This window comes from Chrysochloris asiatica, unplaced genomic scaffold (assembly GCF_000296735.1).
Source record: "Chrysochloris asiatica unplaced genomic scaffold, ChrAsi1.0 scaffold00077, whole genome shotgun sequence".
NCBI lineage: Eukaryota > Metazoa > Chordata > Mammalia > Afrosoricida > Chrysochloridae > Chrysochloris > Chrysochloris asiatica.
This window is the reverse complement of record NW_006408595.1, coordinates 11,582,572-11,604,845: the sequence shown is the minus strand read 5'-3', so window position 1 is coordinate 11,604,845 and position 22,274 is coordinate 11,582,572. Positions and strand designations below refer to the sequence as shown.

General features: G+C 34.6%; 1 protein-coding gene across 1 annotated transcript in view; it reads right to left on the bottom strand.

Moving 5' to 3' along the window:
• ARID2 (AT rich interactive domain 2 (ARID, RFX-like)) overlaps positions 1 to 22,274 on the bottom strand; it is a 254,138-nt gene that overhangs the window by 116,844 nt on the left and 115,020 nt on the right. The window contains exons 5-6 of the mRNA XM_006865323.1: positions 16,887 to 17,105; positions 13,454 to 13,521 (exon numbers count right to left, since the gene is read on the bottom strand). Of these exons, the coding sequence (XP_006865385.1) occupies positions 13,454 to 13,521; positions 16,887 to 17,105 (287 nt within the window). The remainder of the gene's footprint in view (positions 1 to 13,453; positions 13,522 to 16,886; positions 17,106 to 22,274) is intronic.

The window sequence follows — 22,274 nt, the reverse complement described above, 5'->3', positions numbered from 1 at the left end:
GCAAGTTGCTCGCCTAGGAGACACCAAGGCAAGTGGTCAGGTCCCCTCAGGGCAAACTCCTTTCCAAGACTACGACTCAGTGGGAATACATGGGCAGACATGTACTCTGATGGTGACCACACTGACCACCGATAAGGGGAAGTGAGGGAAAAACAGCAATGAAGCAGCAGGCTAAGCCCTACCACATTTAAGACTCCTGTGAACCCGGGTAGAGACCTGTTGGCCAGTAGTGTGGCAAGACCTGGGGACTCCTGGGCCTAGTATCAGTGACATAGCCTCAGAGGGCTAAAGTGGAGAGTGAAGCGCCCAGTGGATAAGAAGTGAGGGGATATGTACAAGAACACCCACACTTGCAGATAATACCCACTTTACCTGGCTTCAATGGCTGGATTATCAGAATTCAACTAGAAGAAGAAAGAGGAAAAAAAATGTAATGTGATACAATTTGATGAACTTGACCGCACCTATGGATGCAGTAGCTCAAAAGAGGGAACAAGTCTCTTTACAGCAAGGACCATTCCCATCCCCTCGGTACACAGGGTAGACAAGGATGGGCAACTTGGACACTGGCTACCGAAAATGGGGGGCTACAAAGGCAAGAAGTGACTGGCTTGAATAATTGCTATCAGGACTGACTGTGAGAGTTGGAAATGTAAAGGTAGACATTTTGTAACAAATGGAGGGGAGTGTTTGACTTTGCAGTCCAGTAGCAGAGGTCCCTGGGATCATCAAGGGAGAAGAGTGGAGTGCAGGACACTACCCAGAGAAGCAGTGACACCAGAGATGGAGGCAGAGACTATGACGTGGAAAGATGGAACAGCTGGGGACTCTAGACCAGAGAGGGAGAGGGGTTGTATGTTGATGTTCAGGGTAAGGACTGCAGGGTATACCCTTTGGTTGGCTGATGATGCATGGAGGGGATTGTAACCATGGCAATGAAATGATATATGACAGGATGAATGTAAAGCTAATGTTCCCCCATGGAAAGTATCATATAATTCATAATAAAACTAAAAAAAAAAACAAAAAAACAAAAAACAGGTACAAATATGTCATTGTTGTTAGGTGCCATCGAATCGGTGCTGACTCATAGTGACCTTACGCATAGCAAAACAAAACACTGCCCGATCCTGGGCCAATCTCACTATTGTTGCCACACCAGAGCCCACTGATGCTGCCACTTTGCCAAACCATCTCGCTGGGGGTCTTCCTCTTTTTCTCTGACCCTCCACCCTACCAAACATGATATCCTTTTCCAGTGACTGGTCCCTCCTGACAATATGTCCAAAGTATGAGAGATGAAGTTTGGCCATCTTGGCCTCCAAGTAGCACTCTGGCTGCATATGGAAAGGTACAAATATACATATACTTAATATGACTAAAAACACTGAAAAGATCAAACAGAAGTATATTTGAAAAGAGCTGAGAGAACTTTCAGAAATGAGAATGATCACGGAATTATAGACCTAACAAATGGGTCAAGTGGTACATCATACACATATGAAGAGATAATAAGTGAACTGAAATACAATTCTGAAGGGATTATTCAGAACATTGCTGAGTGTTAAAGAGATGAAATGTGAAAGAGATTAAGAGATATGAAGGAAAGATTATGAAAGTCCAAATTTGACACTCCAGAAGAAAAGAAAATCTATCCCTGATCGCAAGGCTGCAAAACCAAAGATAAATGGGAGTTGATAAATCAACTTTAAAACAAAAATCATTATATAAAAAGGAAGAAAATACAGTGACAGTTTAAAAATAAAGTTAAAACAGAACTCTACAAATAAAATAAAGGCAAACAAACAAACTCAGAATTTTTCCTTGAAGAGACTCTCACTTAAAAGATCTAGTTGAGGATGTGTTATACTTCAGGAATAGAGAAAATAAACTCAGAAGATGAGATATTTAAGAAAAAATGGGGACAAAGTGTTTAGATTTAAAGGCCTGCTGTGCTAGGTTTTCAATTACATGAAGGTATAAAATTAGTGACAAAAAACACAACTATTTATTATCAATGGGCTGGGTATAAATATGAGACTAAATGAATATTTTCTCCAGTTAGAAGACACAAATTTTGATCAAAATTATGGTAACAATAATTCAAATTTCTTGGTTAAAAATCTTACACTTTAAATCATAGAGAGGGAAGCCACATGGAATAGAAGAGTATAGAAATAAACCCCATACATATTATCAGCTGATTTACTATAAATGTGTTGTTGTACTGTAGAGAGAGAAAATTTTTTTTTTCTCAATAAGGAAGCCAATTGAAATGGCTAGCCATAGATGAAAACCAAATTTTGACACTCTGAGACCTCAAGGTCAGTTTGAACTGCAAGGTTAGTGGTTCAAACTCACCAGCTGCTCCTCAGAAACTCTAAATAGGGTCACTATGAGTTGGAACTGATTTGACGGCATACAACAACAACTCATATTACACACACACACTTATAGATAAATAATATGAACTATTAGAATATCTTTTTGAGCTTACAGTAAGCAGAACTTCTAAAAAGGATAAACTTTAAGAGAAAACGTGACAAATCATACTACCTTAGACTAAAGAACTCATGTTCATCTAGGATACCATTAAAGAATGAAAATCTTCCTCAAATGATTTTTGTAATACAGATGTCTTAAACAAAACGAAACTTTAATTCAAAATATACACTCGTAAAGAACTGACAGGCCAGCAGTTCAAACTCACTAGCCACTCCTCAGAAACCCTATATTTGGTCGCTATGGGTCAGAACCGACTCAAAGCACGTAGCAACAACAAAAAAGAGCCCTTATCAATAAGGAAGAAGACAATCTAAATGAAACATAGGTAAAATAGAAAAACTTTAAAAAGAAGTTATGTTAGGAAGCCAAAAGGTTCTATATTTCACTAATTGATTGGAAAAATGGAAATTAAAACCAAAATGCAGTAACACACTCTTGCACAGCTAAAATGAAAGACACAGAAAACAGTATCAAATGTTGTTTAAAAAAACAACTTGCAACTGAAATTCTGAAACACTGCTAGTGAAATAGTAAATTTGTATAGTCACCTGTTAGTATCTGCTAATAGTGAAATTGTGTATATCTCATTAACCCAGCAACTATAATTTTATGTTTTTCCATAACAAACATACATTTACCAAAAGGCATGCAAAAAAATCTTCACAGTATTATTTCTTTCAAAACTAGAAATGATAAAATCTTTACTGCTTTCTGTGTTTTAATTACAAAGAACAGGTAATTGTGGGAAGATTATAGAGTAAGCATTTCTAAGGCTCCTCCTCCACATGTATACTAAAAAAATACAAGACATGTGATCAGTCCTGAGAGACTCTAATCTAAATTGGTGTACAGAGAACAGCAGTAAAAGTCTGCAGACAGACATGTGTTAACAAGTTTCATAGTAGGAGCACCACTTCTCACACTGGCCACATCCCTCCCCCTCTTGGCACAGTGAACTGTTGCTGACTATAGAAGTGGCACCTGCAAAGTAGTCTGCTACCCAGTCAATATACGGCCTGCTGCTGCAAAGGAAAAGGCCTCAAAGTCTGATCCTAAATTCAGAGTTCATTCATAGCACAGCAGAAAGATTACTGTGGTCACAGGAAATCTACCTATGGCTAGACTGAGGCCCCTTAATCTCCATTTCAGATAGGTGGAATGTCATGGAGTAATGACTGGAACCCAGAATGAACACTAAGCCATGCTTACAGACCCACAGATAGTTCATTACAAGTGGGTTCCCTAATTGAAAATGTCAGGAAAACAGCCTGCATCTTGTTGGGAAAGACTGATTAGCACGTGTTTTCTATTCTGTTTGGGACTATTTAAAGAAAGAAACTTCAGTCTGGAATTCTCAAATTCTAGTAAAAACGGAAGAGAGGGAATGATAAATAAAATCTTAAAGATTCTACTTACCTAAGAGTTTCTTGCAGCAATAATTGTTTTAAAAAATGTTGAATGCTGAGGACAACTGACAAAGCTAACAACTTGTGAAATACTACTATCTCTACTTCAACAAAAAATCACAAGATACACAAAGAAAATGAATACAATGGCTATCCAAGTGAGTCAGACAAAAAGAGAGGAATTTTGTCTATGGAAGCCTTAACAAGGAACAGGAATGTATTTAGAGGCTTCAAAAATTTTGGGGGGAAAACATTCAATTATTTTTTCAATTCCATTTTTCCATGAACTTTTTGAAGAACCTCATATAACAATATTAAACCAGGTCAAAGAACTTAAAGATAAATAAAGAAAAGATAAAGAAAACAAACATAAAGAAAATCAAGAAAATGTTGCATGAACAAAATGAGAATTTAAAGAGATGTTGTTGCTGTGTGTCGCTCAGTTGGTTACAACTCATAGTGAGTGACCCTGTATAGGGTAATAGGGTTTCCAAGAGTGGCTGATGGGTTTTCAATTGCTAACCTTGTGGTTAGCAATCCAGTGCTTATCTTATAGCGCCAAAGCAGGACTTACAAAAAAAGGGACCAAATAGTAAGACTAGAACTGACAGAGGCAACATATGAAAATATGAACATATTTAAAGAACATAAAATCATATTTGATCAAGAAAACCTGTGAAACTAGAGAATGCTACTATTGTTAAGTGTCAATAAGTCAGTTTTGACTCAAAGTGACCCTGTATAGGGTTTCTGAGGAGTTGCTGGTGGGTTTGAACTACTGACCTTGTGTTTAATAGTCCAGTGCTTATCCTACAATGCCACACCAGAACTGGAGAATTAGATGAAATTATTGGAGGCCTGGAAACAAAAAGGAAGGAGGCTCAAGACTACTGAGCACACTTCAATAGAATCATGAGACATTAATTACCAAGCAAACCAACACATACATTATAGCAATGTCAATAGACAGAGCTAGAAACAGAAAATTCTGTGAGGAATTAGCATCAGAAAACTCCATAAATATGATGAAGAAGGCTACAAATCCAAGAAGCTTAGAAAATACCAAATAGGATAAAGTAGAATGTTACAGTATATTCAACAAAAGAATACTATACAATAGCCAAAATGAATGAAGCACAAATACTTGAAACAATACGGATGAATTTAACAAAATGTTAAACAAAAGAAGAGAAACTAGAAGTGATAGCACTGTGGAAGTTGGTGGAGTGGTAATGAAATAAAGAAGTAAGTGACTGCAAAGGAGACATGAGTAGGTTAGCTTGTTGTTGTAAAATACCTTGGAGTTGGTTCTGACTCATAGTGACCCTGCACAGGGTTTCCGAGGCTGTAAATCTTACGGGAGCAGAACGCCTCATCTTTCTCCCGCGGAATCGCTGGTAGTTTCGAATGCCAACCTTCAGGTTAGCAACCCGATTTGTAACCACTACGCTACCAGAGCAATAATGCTCTGTTTCGGTGGTGTATTCATGTATTGCTATATGTCCTTTTCTAAGTATCTGTTATGACTTAATTTAAAACTTTACTTAAGGGAGTTAGGAATAAAGAAACTGTATCTTTAAATTTTCAACATACTTCAAATTTTAGTTTTTAATATATTCGATAATACTGAAGGAAATATTTTGCATCAATAAGAATTTTCGCTAAACTGCACAAATATTTGAAATATGTACATTGATCAGTTGCCACTTTCTTTTTACAATTCTTGATAAAAAATCTTACTTTGCATGTCTCAAATGAAATATGTTCATACCTACAGGGATTTGTATTTGCTATTCCCTCTGTCTTTAAAGCACATCCTGTATACCTTTCTACATGATTGGTCCCTAGTTAGCATCCAAATTTACCAAAAATCATCAGATGTGTTACTCAAGAGTTGTTCTTGACTACACTATCTAATCTTACTCCACCAGTATGTGTCTTTGTGTCTTGTAACTCTATCCCAGTACTCTGCTCTATTTTCTTTGTTGTTGTTGTTAGGTGCCATCCAGTCGGTACCAACTTATAGTGACCTTATTTATGCACAGCACAACAAAACACTGCTCAATCCTAGGCCAACCTCACTACTGTTGCCATGCTTGAGTCCATCGATGCTGCCACTTTGTAGTTATTGTCAAATATAAAACTATGTTGGTTAATTTATTTGTCCTACTGCACTAGAATGAAAATTCTGTTAAAACAGAAAAGTACAGGCATATAGAAAAAGCACTAATGGAATGGATTTGTAAAATAATTTAAAATACATAGAATCAAGTAAAAGAGTTCAAAACATTTTGCCTACTAAAATAAAAACAGTTTTAAGCTTCTATATTGGGCATCGAACTTTTAATCAGTCATAGCACTGTTAAGTCTTGTCAAGTCGATTCTGACTCTTCAAAGAGTTTCCGAGAAAATGAAATGATATACATACAATAGGATGAAATGTAAAGCTAATGTTCTACCATGTAAACTATCACATAATTCACACACAAAAAAAGACTAAGGAGAAACTTGAACAGATAGTCACCAAAAATACAGTGGGGCAAATAAAGATGCTTCTCATTAAAAAAACAAAACAAAAACTGTATCATTGAGCAACAACATGATAAATAGAGAGAAGACTGAAGTAGATAGGATTTCATTTGATTTGGGTCCAGTTTCCATTCATTGACAGCAGTCATACTGCACTGGATAGAAAAGCTGCAAAAGACATCTTTAAAGGATTCAAGTCAACGATGTCATTTTGAGGACTAAGGTGTGTGGGAACCAAGCTTTGGTAGTTCCCATAGGCTCATATGCATGTGAAACTTGAACAGTGGATAAGGAACACTAGAGAAGAATTGATGCATTTGAATTAGGGTGTTGGCAAAGAATACTGAAAGTACCATGGAGCCAGAAGAACAAACAAGTCTGTCTTGGAGAAATACAATCATGAAGTCTCTTTAGAAGAAATGATGGCTTCATCTCTCATGCTTTGGATGTGTTATCATGTTTGGTAGAGTCAATAACAAAAAAGGAAGACTCCCAATGAAATGGATTGACACAATGCCTGCGACAACACTGAAACATAGCAATAATTAAGAGGAAGCAGCCAGTGTTTCATTCTCTTATGAACTGGAATCGATTTGATGGCACCAAACAACAACAACAAAACAAACCCCAATTTTTGAAAAGATAAAAAAGTTTCCGAGGAGCATCTGGTGGGTTTGAAATGCCGACCTTGTGGTTACTGCCTACTGCTGATCCTATAGCACCACACCAAGAGTCAGTTATATAGCACTAGGTCTGGTTATTTTTAGATGCAAATTTTATTTAACAGAACATAAAAAAATAAATTTACCTTAAAATTAAATTACAGTGGTATATTTTTCTTAAAGGATTTAACAGAATATTTTACTCAGAATTTACCTTAAGGAAAAAGTCTATATATATATCTAAAGACTTAGTCACAATTATACTTATTCCAGAAACTTCAAATGATTAAACATGGAAACAATGTAAATTTCTAATAATATGAATTGTTGACATGAAATATAGACTATTTCTAACATTAAATAAGTAGCCATTGAAATCTTTAAGGTTGAAAAGAAATGCTTAAAATTAAGTGATAAGGATAAATTAAAAAATTAAGGTCAGAAGTCAAATTTTGATTTTAAATGTTATTTATAGAGAAAAATCACATTTATTTCTAGCTGGGTAAGATTAATTGTGGTTTTCATTTTCACCTATATGTGTTTTAATTTTTCTGTAACATGTGCCCATTTTTTATAAAAACCTGGAAGTATTTTTTCACTCACCCTCCACTATTTAACTATTAACTCAAATGTTACTTGTTCATTAAGATAAAATAAGTATGTACATCTCCAAAGGAACTATATCATAGACACTGAAATATTTTACAATGGTAAAAACAAGTATATAATATGTTTAATATGTACAACTTATAACTTTTACTTCACTAAAAAGAAATGAAATATTTATATAACTTTAACAAATAAACATGATATATAATGTGAAATTATTTTGAAATAAGGCAATGCTTGTTACTAACTGATTCATTATGAATTTCATCTATTTCTTCTTAGATAAAGAAAATTATTACATAAAAAAATACTTCAATGGTAGTATTAGGTGGAAACCAAATTTGTAGTTCAGCAGTACTGGAGTAGTGATGTGGCACTATCTTATAAGCACTGGACAGCTAACCACAAGGTCAGTGGTTGGAATCCACCAGCTACTCCTTATAACCCTACACAGAGGTGCTGTATCTGAACCAATTCAACAGCACACAAAAATAACAAAAATTATATAAAAAGCTTATATCTAAAGAATTCAAGAAGTTATTGTTATTTACATTAAAATTATGAAAGTCTTCATGCATCACCACTGAATTCATAAAAACAAATTATAGCTTTTAAAATGTTAAGTGTCGTCAAGTCGGTTCTGACCCATAGCGATCCTGTATAGGGCTCCCGAAGAGTAGCTGGTGAGCTTGAACCACTGACCTTGAGGTTCAAGCAACTTTGTAGTCCAGCACATGAATCCACAGTGCCACACCAAGAGTACAGCATTTAAAATTGATGGATGAAAAATATTAAAAAGTTTTGATAAGTACAACTGTCTAATAAGCAATAGTATTTGTTAGTTGGTAAAAACAAGTAACATTTAAAGCAAAGTAAAACATCTTGCTTCATATAATACAGTACAGAAGTGGTGCTGTAGGATAAGTAGTAGGTTGTTAACCACAAGGTCACAATTCATATTCACCAGTCACTCTCAGAAATCCAATACAGGGTTGCTTTGCCTCAGAACCAAACTGACAACACACAACAAAGTAATTTAAGCCTTAATAAATTATGCAAGATAGTATGTTCATCATTGAAAAGAACATTCCTAGGTCTGTCTTGAAGTATAATTCTGTCTCTGATAGGATAATATTCATACACCTATAAGGAAGACCAGTTAATACCATTATTATTCAAATTTATGTACCAACCACATGATGAAATTAAAGGATTCTATGATATGGGTCGGAACCGACTCAACAGCACTTAACAACAACAAAAACCAACTTCTTCAGTCTGAAATTGTTCAAATATGCAATCAAGATATATTGATAATTACAAATAACTGGTATACAATAGTAAGAAACAAAGAATAATTAATAGTTGGAAAACATGACATTGGTGACAGAAACAATGATGGAGATGGCAGGGCAGAATTTTGTAAGATCCATGACTTCTTCATTGCAAATACCTTTTCTAAACAACATAAATGACGACTACATACATGAATCTCATTAGGTAGAGTACACAAGATATAAAATCAACAACATCTGTGGAAAAGCTCCATATCATTAGCAAAAACCAAGCCAGGGACAGACTGTGGAAAACACCATCAATTGCTTATATGTTCAAGCTGAACATGCTTAAAGGATAATGTTATTAGGTCGGTTTTAACCCACAGTGACACTGCACAGGGTTTCCAAGGAGTGGCTGGTGAGTTTGAAATGCTAACCTTGCAGTTCAAACCAACATTGCAATCCAGTGCATTAACCCACAGAGCCACACATGGGCTCCTCAAAGGGTAATATGTAGCCTTAAGTAATTAGAAAAAAATTTATGACCCCCCCCCTCAAAAAAAAAAAAAAAAAGTTCAAGCTGAAGCTGAAGAAAATTAAAACAAGTCCATGAGAGCCAGAACATGACCCTGGAAATAGTCAACCTGAATTTAGAGATCATCTGAAGAACATATTTGACGCAGTAGACACTAAAGACCAGGAGAGTTGTGGGATGACATCAAAAACATCATACAGGAAGAAAGCAAAAGGTAATTAAGAAGACAAGAAACAAAGAAAAGACCAAAATGGATATCAGAAGAGACACTGAAACTTGCTATCTAGCACAGAGATGCTAAAGCAAATGGAAGAATTAAGGAAGTACAAAAGCGTAACAGAAAATTTCAAAGGTCAGCTCAAGAAGACAACTCAAATATTGTGACAAAATGTGTAAAGACCTGGAGTTAGAAAACCAAGAGGGAAGAACACACTCAGCATTTCTCAAACTGAGGGAACTGAAGGAAAACTTCAAGCCTTGACTTGTGGTTTTGAAGGATTCTGTGGGCAAATTATCAAATGACGCAGAAAGCATCAAAAGAAGACGGAATGTACAGAGTTACTATACCAAAAAGAAATGGCAGATGTTCAGCCATTCTACAGGTAGCAGATGATCAAGAGCCAAAGATCCTGAAGGAAGGAGTACAAGGGGCAGTGAAAGTACTGGCAAAGACAAGGCACAGGAAATTGATGGATTACAAATTGAAATCTTTCAACAAACTGATGTAGCATGGAGTTACTCACTCATCTATGCCAAGAAATTTGGAAGACTGTTATCTAGTCAATTGATTGGAAGAGATCCATATTTGTACCCATTCTAAAGAGAGATGATCAAACATAATGCAGAAATTATTAGAAAATATCTTTAATATCACACGTAAGTAAAATTTTTCTGGACATAATTTAAAAATGGCTGCAACAGTACAATGATAAGAGAACCACTAGATGTTCAAGGAGGATTCAGACGAGGACGTGGAATGAGGAATATCATTACTGACCTCCGATGGATCTTGGCTGAAAGCAGAGAATACCAGAAAGATGTTTACCTATGCTTTATTGGCTACACAATAGGTTTGCAACTATGTGGAGTATCATAACCTACAGACAACATGGTGGAGAATGGGATTCTGGAATAGTTAGTTGTGCTCACGAGTAACATGTATATGGAATAGTTAATTGTGCTCCCTGGAAAGGAATTAGGGGACACAGAATGGTTTAAAACCAGGAAAAGTGTGTGCCAGGACTGTATTCTTTCACCATATTTATTCAATTTGTATACTGAACAAATAATCTAGGAAACTGGATTACATGAAGAATAATGCAGCATTAAGAAACTGCAATATGCAGATGATACAACCTTACTTGCTGAAAGCAAATAACTTAAAATACTTACTCATGAAGATTAACGACCACAAGCTTCAATATGGGTTGCACCTCAATATAAAGGAAATAAAAATCTTCACCACTAGATCAATAACTAACATCATGATAGATGGAGAAAAGATTGAAGTTTTCAATGCTTTATTTTACCTCTTCAAAGTGTTGAAAAGCAGAGATGTCAGTTTGAGGACTAAGGTGCACCTGATGCAAGTCATGGAATTTTCAATAGCTTTATATACATGTGAAAGTTTGGTCAATGAATAAGGAAGACGATGTAAGAATTGATGCATTTGAGTTATGGTGTTGGAGAAGAATACTGGAAATACCATGAAATGCCAGAAGAACAAATAAATCTGTGCTGGAAGAATGTCTAAAACTTTCTAAAATAGAATATCCTGTAATTCTACCTTCAAGTATATATACATAGCTTATACACAAAAAATGAAGTATGTCCCCAGGGACCTGCATACCAACCAGTATGTTTACTACAAGATTTATAGTAGTCAAATAATTGAAACAAATATGCCACTTGTGAAGCGGATGGTCATGTAGTAGAATATTCTCTGGAAGTTAAGTACGATAATTTCGTGTTAATGGAGGAAAATATGCAAAAATGTGAGGAAAAACAGAAGAAAAAATAACTGTACTTCAATGAAAGCTGTGTTAATTTGAATATAATCACTATCCAAACTCATATTTAGCACTGGTTATGGATTAACATTTTATATAAAATTGGAAGGATACATGAATTTCCCAAAAGTGATTGGTCCTAGAAAGAAAGGAGGTAGAAGGAAGATGGAACCAAGTATGCTAGTACAAAGATACTTTGGTTTTGTATACTTCATATTAAAATTAAGTATTCTGAGTAAATAAAAAAATAAAATGAAACTATGTATTCCATTAGGCAAATCTGTTCAAGAGCAAAGATGCTAGTTTGAAGACTAAGGTACCCTGACCTAAGCCACGCTATTTTCAATAGCCTTATACACATATGAAAGTTAAATAATGAATAAGGAAGACCACAGACAATTAGATGCAGCTCAGTTATGGTGCGGAAGAAGAATATTAAACGTACCATGCAATGCCAAAAGAACAGACAAATCTGTGTTGGAAGAAGTACAACCAGAATGCTCCTTAGAATCCAGAATGGCGAGACTTAAGTCTCTCATACTTGGGACATATTATCAGGAGTCCCTGGAGAAGGTCATCATGCTAGGTAAAGTGGAGGGTTAGCAAAAAAGTGGAAGACCCTCAATGAGATCGTACAGTAACAGCAGCAATGGGCTGAAGCATAACGATTTTGAGTTTGGCACAGGTCAGGGTACTGAGCCTAGTTTCATTTTGTTGTGCTATGAGTTCAACGGCATCTAACAACAACAATAACAGTATGCTTTCCAACTAGCTAGCAGTAAACTGCAATTTCATGTTTCTTTACGTGAAATGCTATGAGAAACATCTACTACTGATAGAAACTTCTTAAAACAAATCTCTACTTATCCAAATTTATAAGCTATCTCACTATCCAAATTTTTACTTCAATGTACTTTTTATATTTTAGTGATAGTTCAAACATTCACAATTATTACATATCATGACTATACATTAAGAAACAAAGAATTCAAAATCATAACTGAAGAAATTTGTTAAGAAGGATGTCAGACAAAGTAATCAAATATAATCTATACTCATGTATCAGTTTTAAAGATAATAAAAATGTGTTAATGGGCTGTTACTAACGTACAGGGTAGAGTGTATCTTCACATGATATTTAAAAACCATCCTACAGTTATTTGAAAGAAAGGAAGAATTAGACAAATGAAAGAAAACAATTATCTTCAGGCTTTCTGAATGTTTTTACTTGAAATTCATAATTCAGATGTTTCAAAAATACACTGTCAGATAATTTCCTGAAAACAGATAATAACTTTTGAGAGTCAGAGATTCTTTTGAGATATGATTATATGGTTGAACTGTCATTTCTTCTTGACTTGCAGCTTCAGAAAGCACATAAAATTCCCTAATGAAACTTATTCCCAGGTTATTGTTGTTGCTAAGTGCTGTTGAGTCCATGCTGATTCATAGCGACCCTGTATAGGTTTTCCGAGAAGTGGCTGGTGGGCTTGAACTACCGACCTTGTGGTCAGTAGTTCAGTGCTTATCTTACAGTTTTCACACTAGGTAATTCAATGCTTGCTGCTATTATGGGGATACTCAAGCATTCCCATAATTCAGCGTGTAACAAAATAAACACTTTATGCCCGTTTCAACTCATAGCAACCCTATATACGGTTTCCGAGGAGCAGTTGGTGTGTCTGAACTTCTGACTCTGTGGTTCATCATCCAGTGCTGATGCTATAGTGTCACACGAGGTTTTCATTAGATACTCTAAAAATATTTAATCAACTTGATCAATTTGTTAGCAGTTATCTTTATATATTACGTTAAAGATAAAGATAGACAGCATCATATATTTAAAATAAGCAACCATTGATACTTTGAATCTTGACTATATGTAATTCAATGGTTAAACATTTTTATTTATGTAAATTACCTTAACAAAATCTCTATCAGTCTTCTCCTTCCATTCTTCTCCAAATACAGTAGAAAAGGATCCTAAAGCTTAAAAAATCAATAGTATACTCAGTTAAATGGAATTATTTCATTTCGTTCTTTAATAATAGGTGGGCTTGGAAAAACAATGAAACCGTATTTTAAGATAGCTTGTTCACTAAGAGTTTTATTAAAATAGAAAATGATAAGAAATTATAGGAGTTAAAGAAAAATTTTATGTCCTTAAAAAGTAAAAAACCACAACTCACTTTTATAAGTATTACAAATATAGAGAAGAAATTAAGAATATTAATAAATACTCTATTGTTCATATTATTACTATGAGATTGTCAGGTTTTATCATTTAAAATCTTCATATTTCAGATATAATTGTGTAATTTGTAGCTCAAATGATAAAAGGCAAAGCATTATTTGGAAATAATTCCCACAAAAGAAATCTTCCTTAAGAAAGAAAATTCCTAGACTTAAAGTGTGTGTGTGTGTGTATGTTTCCCAGTAAAGCTGTTTTAGGGGAAAAGTAAGTAACACTCAAAGTCCCCAAAGCTGTGGATCCCATCACCACCAAAAAACAAACAAACTGAGGATTATAGGTATATGTTAGGGATTTTTGCTCATCTCTGTTGCTAGCTCTTTTGTTGGTTATGGGACAAGACAGTGAAACCAAATGATGCAAATGTCCAAACTAAATGTGTATCCTGTTTTAAAATTAGTTCAGTATTTCATCACCTATCAGATTTATTCAATAATAAAAGCTACTACTTTAGGAAAACAGAATGAAAATGAAAACATTATTGTGACAACTGTCAACAACAATAAAAACAAAAACATAAGTTTTATACAAATGTCAATCTTTAAAATAAAATTAAGCTTCCTTATTGGATGTGTCAGAGGAGCCCTAGTTGCACAATGGTTAAAGCACTAGACTGTCATCTAAAAGGCTGGTCGCTCAAACCCATCTTGTGGGAGAAAGATGTGACAGTCTGCTTTCATAAAGAGTTACAACCTTGGAAATCCTATAGGGCAGTTCTACTGTTGGCAGTCGAGAGTGGGAATGGATATTTTAAGATAAGAATAAAGGGATTTAATTTCTGTGGTGAACATTTACTAAAATTTTCTGACCTTAACACCTTTTTTGGTATAGATCCACTATATACTTAGCAATGAAGTGAAAAAACTTGTTAAGTACTTAGGTTGGAAAAGAATACTCATTAGGAAATATTTTAAAAAGTGATGAATAGAGCATTTAAACAAGAATTATATTAGTGGTTTAAAGAATTCTATAAAATATCAAACTTACATGTAAGGAGTAAGTTAAGCAGAAAACAAAACCCATACTACAGAGTAAAAGTTTTTTCTAAGGGAAAAAACTGGCTGGAAATATAAGATGGAAAAGCTAAAATTTTTGCTGCATGGAATTTTTACTGTACTAGAACACACAAAATGTGTAAACATTACAATATCTATATGAAATGGTAACTACATTTATCTCTCAATTAAAATTTAATGTCCTAAAATGCAAATCAAACCTCTCAAAACCCTAATCAAGTCAAATATAATCTTCAAATTAAAAAATATCTTCATGATGTAAAACCACTGTTACAAATTCTACATACAGTTTCTATGTACAATGCAATTATATTCTAAGATTGTTGTAATGATGTTGTCGTTGTTGTTATGTGCTTCGGAGTCGGTTCCAACTCATAGTGACCCTGTACAGGGTTTCCGAGGCTGTAAATCTTTATGGGAGCAGAAAGTCTCATCTTTCTCCCGCAGAACAGCTGGTAGTTTCAAACTGCTGACCGTGAGATTAGCAGCCCGATTCCTAACCACTACGCTACCAGAGTCCTAAAATAGCACTTATTTATTAATGTTTAAATTGTTACACTGCATAATTACAAAATTAAAAAAAATTTTAATGCCTCAATAAGTAAAACAGATTGTTTATTTTTGTCATATATTCAAGCTTTTGTTTTTACATAAGTTTTTCATATGTAAAACTCAGTAAGTGGCAAGATTTTACTAAAAATTATTGTAGGCTGAAAACATGTTTTCAAAACTTTGCTTTAATGTTTCAAAACAAATGTAATACTATTTCTAATTCCATTCTATAAATGCTGAAATTAAAAAATTAATATTAAAAGGAAAAAAAATGAGGAATTAAAACAAATGAAGGCGAGATAAAAATCCACAACTTCAAAAATTTCAAATTACAAAAAAAAATTGAGAATTGTCTTGGTTCCTCTCATTATATAACCAAGAATAACAAAAAAAATTTCAGGCAGCGTTAAGAAACTAGAACCCCAAATAAAATCGAGCTTGAAAAGTACACTACCTTGAATCAAAATCACAGAAAAATGAACGATTTGTAAATATGTTGCTATCTAAAGATAAAAACAAAAGTAATGGATCTGTGAACTATACCAGAAAATTCTGTCACACATTATGTCTACTGTGTTTTATAGTTTCCAATATGATAAAACAATTTCAGCATTTCATTATCTTATCCTTTAATAGGATATACTTCTGGCAAACTCTAAAAATAAAAAACCAAAGAAAATCAAACATTTGATTAGCTTTATTTTATTGATTTTGGCAGTGAATTTTCAAACACATTGATCTAACTGATACATTTGAAAATTTACTGCCATATATATATAAACTCTACAAAATAATTCCTTTCAGGTCCAAGAATAGCACAGCAACCATTATTTGTTAAATTAAGAAATGCAAATATTTTCCCCTAAAAACTCACGATTCTTATCTAAAGAATAATGAGACTAAATTATTATTCAAATATTTTAAGTTAAAAAAAATCCATTCATTCTCTTAAATAGTGCATTTAATATAATTATGGCAAATAAAGAACACTGAATACATTTAATATTAAATCTACTTATCTCCTATAAACCTATATTAAAAGAATATTCACAAGTATTAAATGTGTACATCTATCTAGTAACCCACCACTCATCTGTCAGTACACTGTACTGTGGTACCTTAGGTGTTGCTATGGTGCTGGAAGTTTGTCACCAGTATTTCAAATACCAGCAGGGTCACTCATGGTGGATAGGTTTCAGCAGAGCTTACAGACTAAGACAGACTAGGAAGAAAGACCCTGTGATTCCCTTGTGAAAAAAAATCAATGAAAACCCTTTGGATCATAATGGGATACTTTTTTGTATAATGCTTAAAGATGAACCCCTTAGACTGGGAGGCACTCAAAACAACATTGGTTCCAACAATGGACTGCACCATATCAACAATAGTGAAGATGGTGTAGTATCAAGGAACGATTGATTCTGTTGCATGTGAGGTCACCATGAGTTGAAACGGACTTGTCAGCAACTATCAGCACCACCAACTAACATCAACTTTATAGAATAATCGTACAATATATTCAGTTTAAAACTTACTGTCATCAAACACCCCGGCATTAGCAAGTAATAAAGTGATGATTTTAGGGTCTTTTTCAAGTTGCATGACGTGCTTGCTTTCATTTGATAGGAGAGTGCATACATTAATAGCAAAGTCCACTTCATTTGGGAGTCCAGATAACAGTGAAAGCACCAATTTATTATAATCATTTGGAGAATTGAAGTCCATAGACAGCCCATAACTTTGACGCAGATAATCTAACAAAGATAAAAACAAAAAGTCCTTAAATATATGAAGGATTAAGTAATATTATGATCAATATCTTCTAAAAACAAGACAGAAGTTTGTTTTTTTAAATAAAATGTAAACACAAATTAGTCAGTGAAAGATTAACTTTTCAAATTTTAATTTACTGTTGTTATTACAATTATATTTTTGAAAAAGTATTAAACTATTTTAAAAAGTACATACCCTCTTGAATGGATATAATTGTCAAACTATTATTCTATCATTACTTTAGTTTACCTATACTATACATCTTTTCTGAGCTCTAGTGTGGCACTGTAGGATAAGCACTGGAGTCCACGTCGCTTTGAACTGCAAAGTCTGTGGTTCAAATCCAGGTGCTCCTTAGAAATCCTACTAAGGGTCTCTATGAGTTGAAACTGACTCAAGGGCACTAAAACAAAAACAACAAGAAGCATATTTTTGGAGTCCTGGTGTGGTGCTGTAGGATAACACTGGACTGCTAACCACAAGATCTGCATTTCAAATCCACCAGCCACTCCTCTGAAACCATATGCAGGGTTGCTATGAGTTGGAACTGACTTGATGGCACTTAACATTGAAAAAACAGTATTTTTTGATGTCCCTGATAGCATGGTGTGTTATGTGTTGGGCTGCATTCCATGGGAGAAAGAGGAGGTTTTCTGCTCCCATAAAGATTTACAGCCTCAGGAACTCTTTAAGTATTTGATTACTAATAGATTGGTTGGAGGTTCAAATCTACCTAGATGTGCCTTGAAAGAAAGGTCTGGCAATCAGCTCTTGGAATGTTATAGCCTTGAAAACCCTGTAAGACATAGCTTTAATTTGACACACGAGCTTGTCGTGAGCTGGAAATAGATTTCATAACGGTGGTTTGGCAGGGTTTTTTTTTTTTTCTGTGTGTGTGTAAGGTATATTCTACTCTCTCTCTTTTTTTTTTTTTTACATAAACCAAGTAGATGGTTCCCTTGAAATGATTTAATGTTATATTGTATTTTTATACTTGACATCTCTCTTCTGCACACAATTGTAAGAGAATGCTTATGTATGTAAAGCAGATATTATTTGTTAGATATAATATTAAATAATATTAGATTATAACATAGTAAAATTCATGCCTTTAGTTCTAGAATTCCATGAGTTTTGATAATGTATGTATTTTAACCACAACCACAATCAAGAAATAGAATTTTTCTATCATTTCAAGAAATTTCTTCAGGTCCTTCTGCAGTGAATCCCTTCCTTTAATCACTAGTTTCTGTTCCCAGAAATTTGATGTTTTATTGGGTTGCTGTTCTTTGCTTTTTTTTTCAAAATGCAAATAAATGGAATCATATTGCATATATCCTTTTCTATTTTGTTTCTTTCATCCAGTACAATGCTTTTAAGCATCATATCCATGTTGATGTTCATTTTTACTGATAGAATATGATGTAATACAGTCTATTTATTTCTAAGTTGAAGGACAAAGCAGTCCTGGTGGCGCAGTGGACTGAGGGACATTAGATTTTTTTTCAATTTTTGGCATTTACTAATATTGCTGTTATAAATACTCATATTCAAATCTTTGATAAGATCCATTTTTCATTTTTCTTGATTAAATACCCAGAGTTAAGACTGCTGAGTTCTTTATTAATTTTTTAAGAAATTGACAAACTGGTTTTCAAGGTGGCTCCAACATCTTGCCTTTCTACCACTAATGTACAGAGTAGTTCCTGTTGCTCTACAAATATAATATTGCTAGTTTCGTGTCCTAAGAAATCTTTGCTAACCCAAGCGACTCAGATTTTCTGCAGCATAAATCATTTAAAACATTTACAAAACTTTGAATGTGGAAGAGGTGGGTTTATGGAACAGAGACACTATGTAATCATAATATATCCATATAAGAACATGTTATGTTTCTATAAATGCTGTTTGTTATACCAGATCTTAATTGGGTCACTTTAGGTCTTGGCAGTAGTCTCCTGAGACAAATGCACCAGGCATGTTTTGTAAATAAAGATCTTTCTAGCTTACAGGAAAGAGGTAAGAAAACATATAGCTGAAACATTAAAAACATTTCAAAAACACTTGAATAAATAAACAATTTTAAACTTTACTAAAATTATTTTTCCCATAAATTGTATAAAATAAATTATCTGAAGAAAAAGAAATGTAACTTCAGTGACTACATTTTGATATTTCTATATTGTAAGTGAAAATTTATGATGAGAAACCAAGTCTTACTGACCGTTAAGTTTTTAGATACAACATAACTGTCGGGCAAATCTGCTGAACAATGAAAAATTGAGAACCCCATTCGATATCTGTCACAGTCTTGAAGTTTATGTACTTTCAATGTGATCTTATAAACTGTTTTATTTGCTACTGATGAATGGTAGACACCATCACATACTCAATTCAGTATGTCTTTACCTGAATGACTTTGTTAAAGACACCTTTAATAAAAAAAAATAATAGAGAAAAAGCAAACAACCCACAAATAATTTTCAAAAGTCCTTTACTTACATAAAGTTGAGTAAAGATTTTGAAGATAATGAAGGAGAAATGCTTACATGATTTTAAGATCTCAGTTAGAGGCAATCACTTCTTTCTGTTATCAGTTAAGAAAAGGGAGCCTTGTCCCCGAGTGTTTATTCCACTTTCAGGAGTTCAACAATGCATTTTTCTACTGATATTAGCAGTAATTATTGTATCTTTTACACTTTAAAGACAATCTTGACTAGAACAATAAAGTCTATTCATTTCAAGGAGTTATTCACCTGTCAATTTTATCTTTCTTAACTGTTCTACTAAAGATACTACAAATAATTTTTAATGTAAAAGAGAATGTACAAAAAGGTCTTTAAAAATAGCAGTACAACGACTTGATGAACTTGACCTACACCTATAAATGCAGTAGCTCAAAAGAGGAAACAAATCCCGGCTCCAAGAATTACTCCTACCCCCTCCACATAAAGAGTAGATAGGGATGGGCAACTTGAACATTGGCTATCCAAAATGGGGGGAGGGATACAAAGATAGAAGTGACTGGCTTACAAACTTTCAAGAGGGAACCTAGATCCACAGGGCAGGGAGGATAGCAGAGTCTCCAGTGAGTAGTACTCAACCTGTCTAGGAAGGGCTGATGAAAAGAAATGCAGATGGGTCTCTTGTGATGCAATGGTGAATAATTGTTATCAGGACTGACTGTGAGGACTGAAAATGTAAAGGTGGATATTTTATAGCAAGGAGGGTAGTGATTAACCTTTCAGTCTAGAAGCAGAGGTCCCTAGGACCATCAATGGAGAAGAGCGGAGAGCCGTACCCCAACCAGAGAAACAGTGAGGCCTGAGATGGAGACAGAGAGTATGACGTGAAGAGATGGAGTGGCTGGGGACTTGAGATCCATAGATGGAAAGGGGCTGTGTGCTGAGGATCGTGGGGGGTGGGGGTGGGGGTGGGGAGGGCTTGCAGGGTATACTCTTTGGTTGGGGATTGATGCATGGACAGGATGGTAACTATGACAACGAAATATGATAGAATGAATGTAAAACTAATGTTTCGTCATGTAAACTATCACACAATACACAATAAAATATCTATTAAAAAAACAAACAAACAAAAAAAAACCCCGGTGGCATAGCTTTCAGAATCACAGCAACTCACAAGCCACCACAGTACGACAAACTGACAAACAAGTGGTGGTTGTTTAGTTAAAAAAAAAAAAATAACAATACAGTCAGCAGATCTGACTATATCCAAATCAATACCAGAAACAAACAAACAAACAAAAAAACATAAGGAAGAAGGAAAACAAATACAAAAGAATTAGGTATTTATGGCAAGGAAGAGCATGAAAAATCATGCAAAGAAATGACAAAACCACCACATATTGATGCTAAAATTGCATAATCCTAAACCTCAAAGTCAACTTTGCTCAATATTTTTTGCCACTTAAAGTCATTAGGCAAAGAGAGTCAATATCCTCAAAGAAAAAATCAGGTCTACGTTCTGTAACTACAATTACAAGTAGAGTTGCACTTTATACCCAATATCTGGAATCAACTGTCAAATGAGATGAAATATTTTTCAAAATATTGTTTTAGAACAGTTTTTCTTAATATCTATAATAGGAGTACTTTAGAATATAATACCATACATATATAATAACAATAACATAAATATCAAGGACTCCTGGGTTGCACTGTAGGATAATCACTGAACTGGTAACTGCAAGGTCAGCAGTTCAAACCCATCAGTCACTCCTCTGAAACCCTACACAGGGTAGCTATGAATCAGAACAGACTCGGGGGCACTTAACAACAATAAGGAACAAAGTGTATGATCAAAGATACAAGCATACATTTTTTGAAGATTGTAAAGTCTCAATCTCTCACTAGGTAATTCTAGTGCTGTGTTTGTTTAATAATACACACAAACATATACACATATGCACAAATGGAAAGTTATTAATCTTATTCTACTCTGGGTTTTGTAATGACACATGAAAGGAACCATCAGTGGCAGATTTGTTTTGTATATTGATAAAGACATTAATTTTTATAATACCATTATAATGTTGCAATGGCTCCTAGAAGAGAAAGAAAAGCACCACAGAAAGCACTTCCAAATTAATAAATGTTGCCCTGAAATACAATCTCTTATTAGTCTGAAATAGATTTAATATGGTCGAAATGCACCAGACTGCAAAGCCGTTTGAACTGCAAGGTCAGTGGTTCAAGCTCATCAGTTGCTCCTCGGAAACCCTACACAGGGTCACTATGGGTCAAAACTGACTTGACGGCACTTCACAACAACATTTCCCTCACCACTCGTCTGACAGTCTGTTGTACTGTGGTGGTTTTAGTGTTGCTGTGATGCTGGAAGCTATGCCACCAGTATTTCGAATATCTGTGTGGTGGGCAGATCTCAACTGAGTGTCCAGACTAAGAGCAGGAGGAAGTAGAGGGGGACTACTTTTCAATGTTTGTTCTTGTTGTTAAGTGCCATCGATTTGGTCCTGCCGACTCATAGTAAACTATGCACAGCAGAATGAAACACTGCCTGATCCTGGGCCACCATCACTATTGTTGCCATGCTTGAGCCCACTGATGCTGCTACTTAGCCAATCCATCTCTTTGGGGGGTCTTCCTCTTTTTCTCTGACCCTCTACC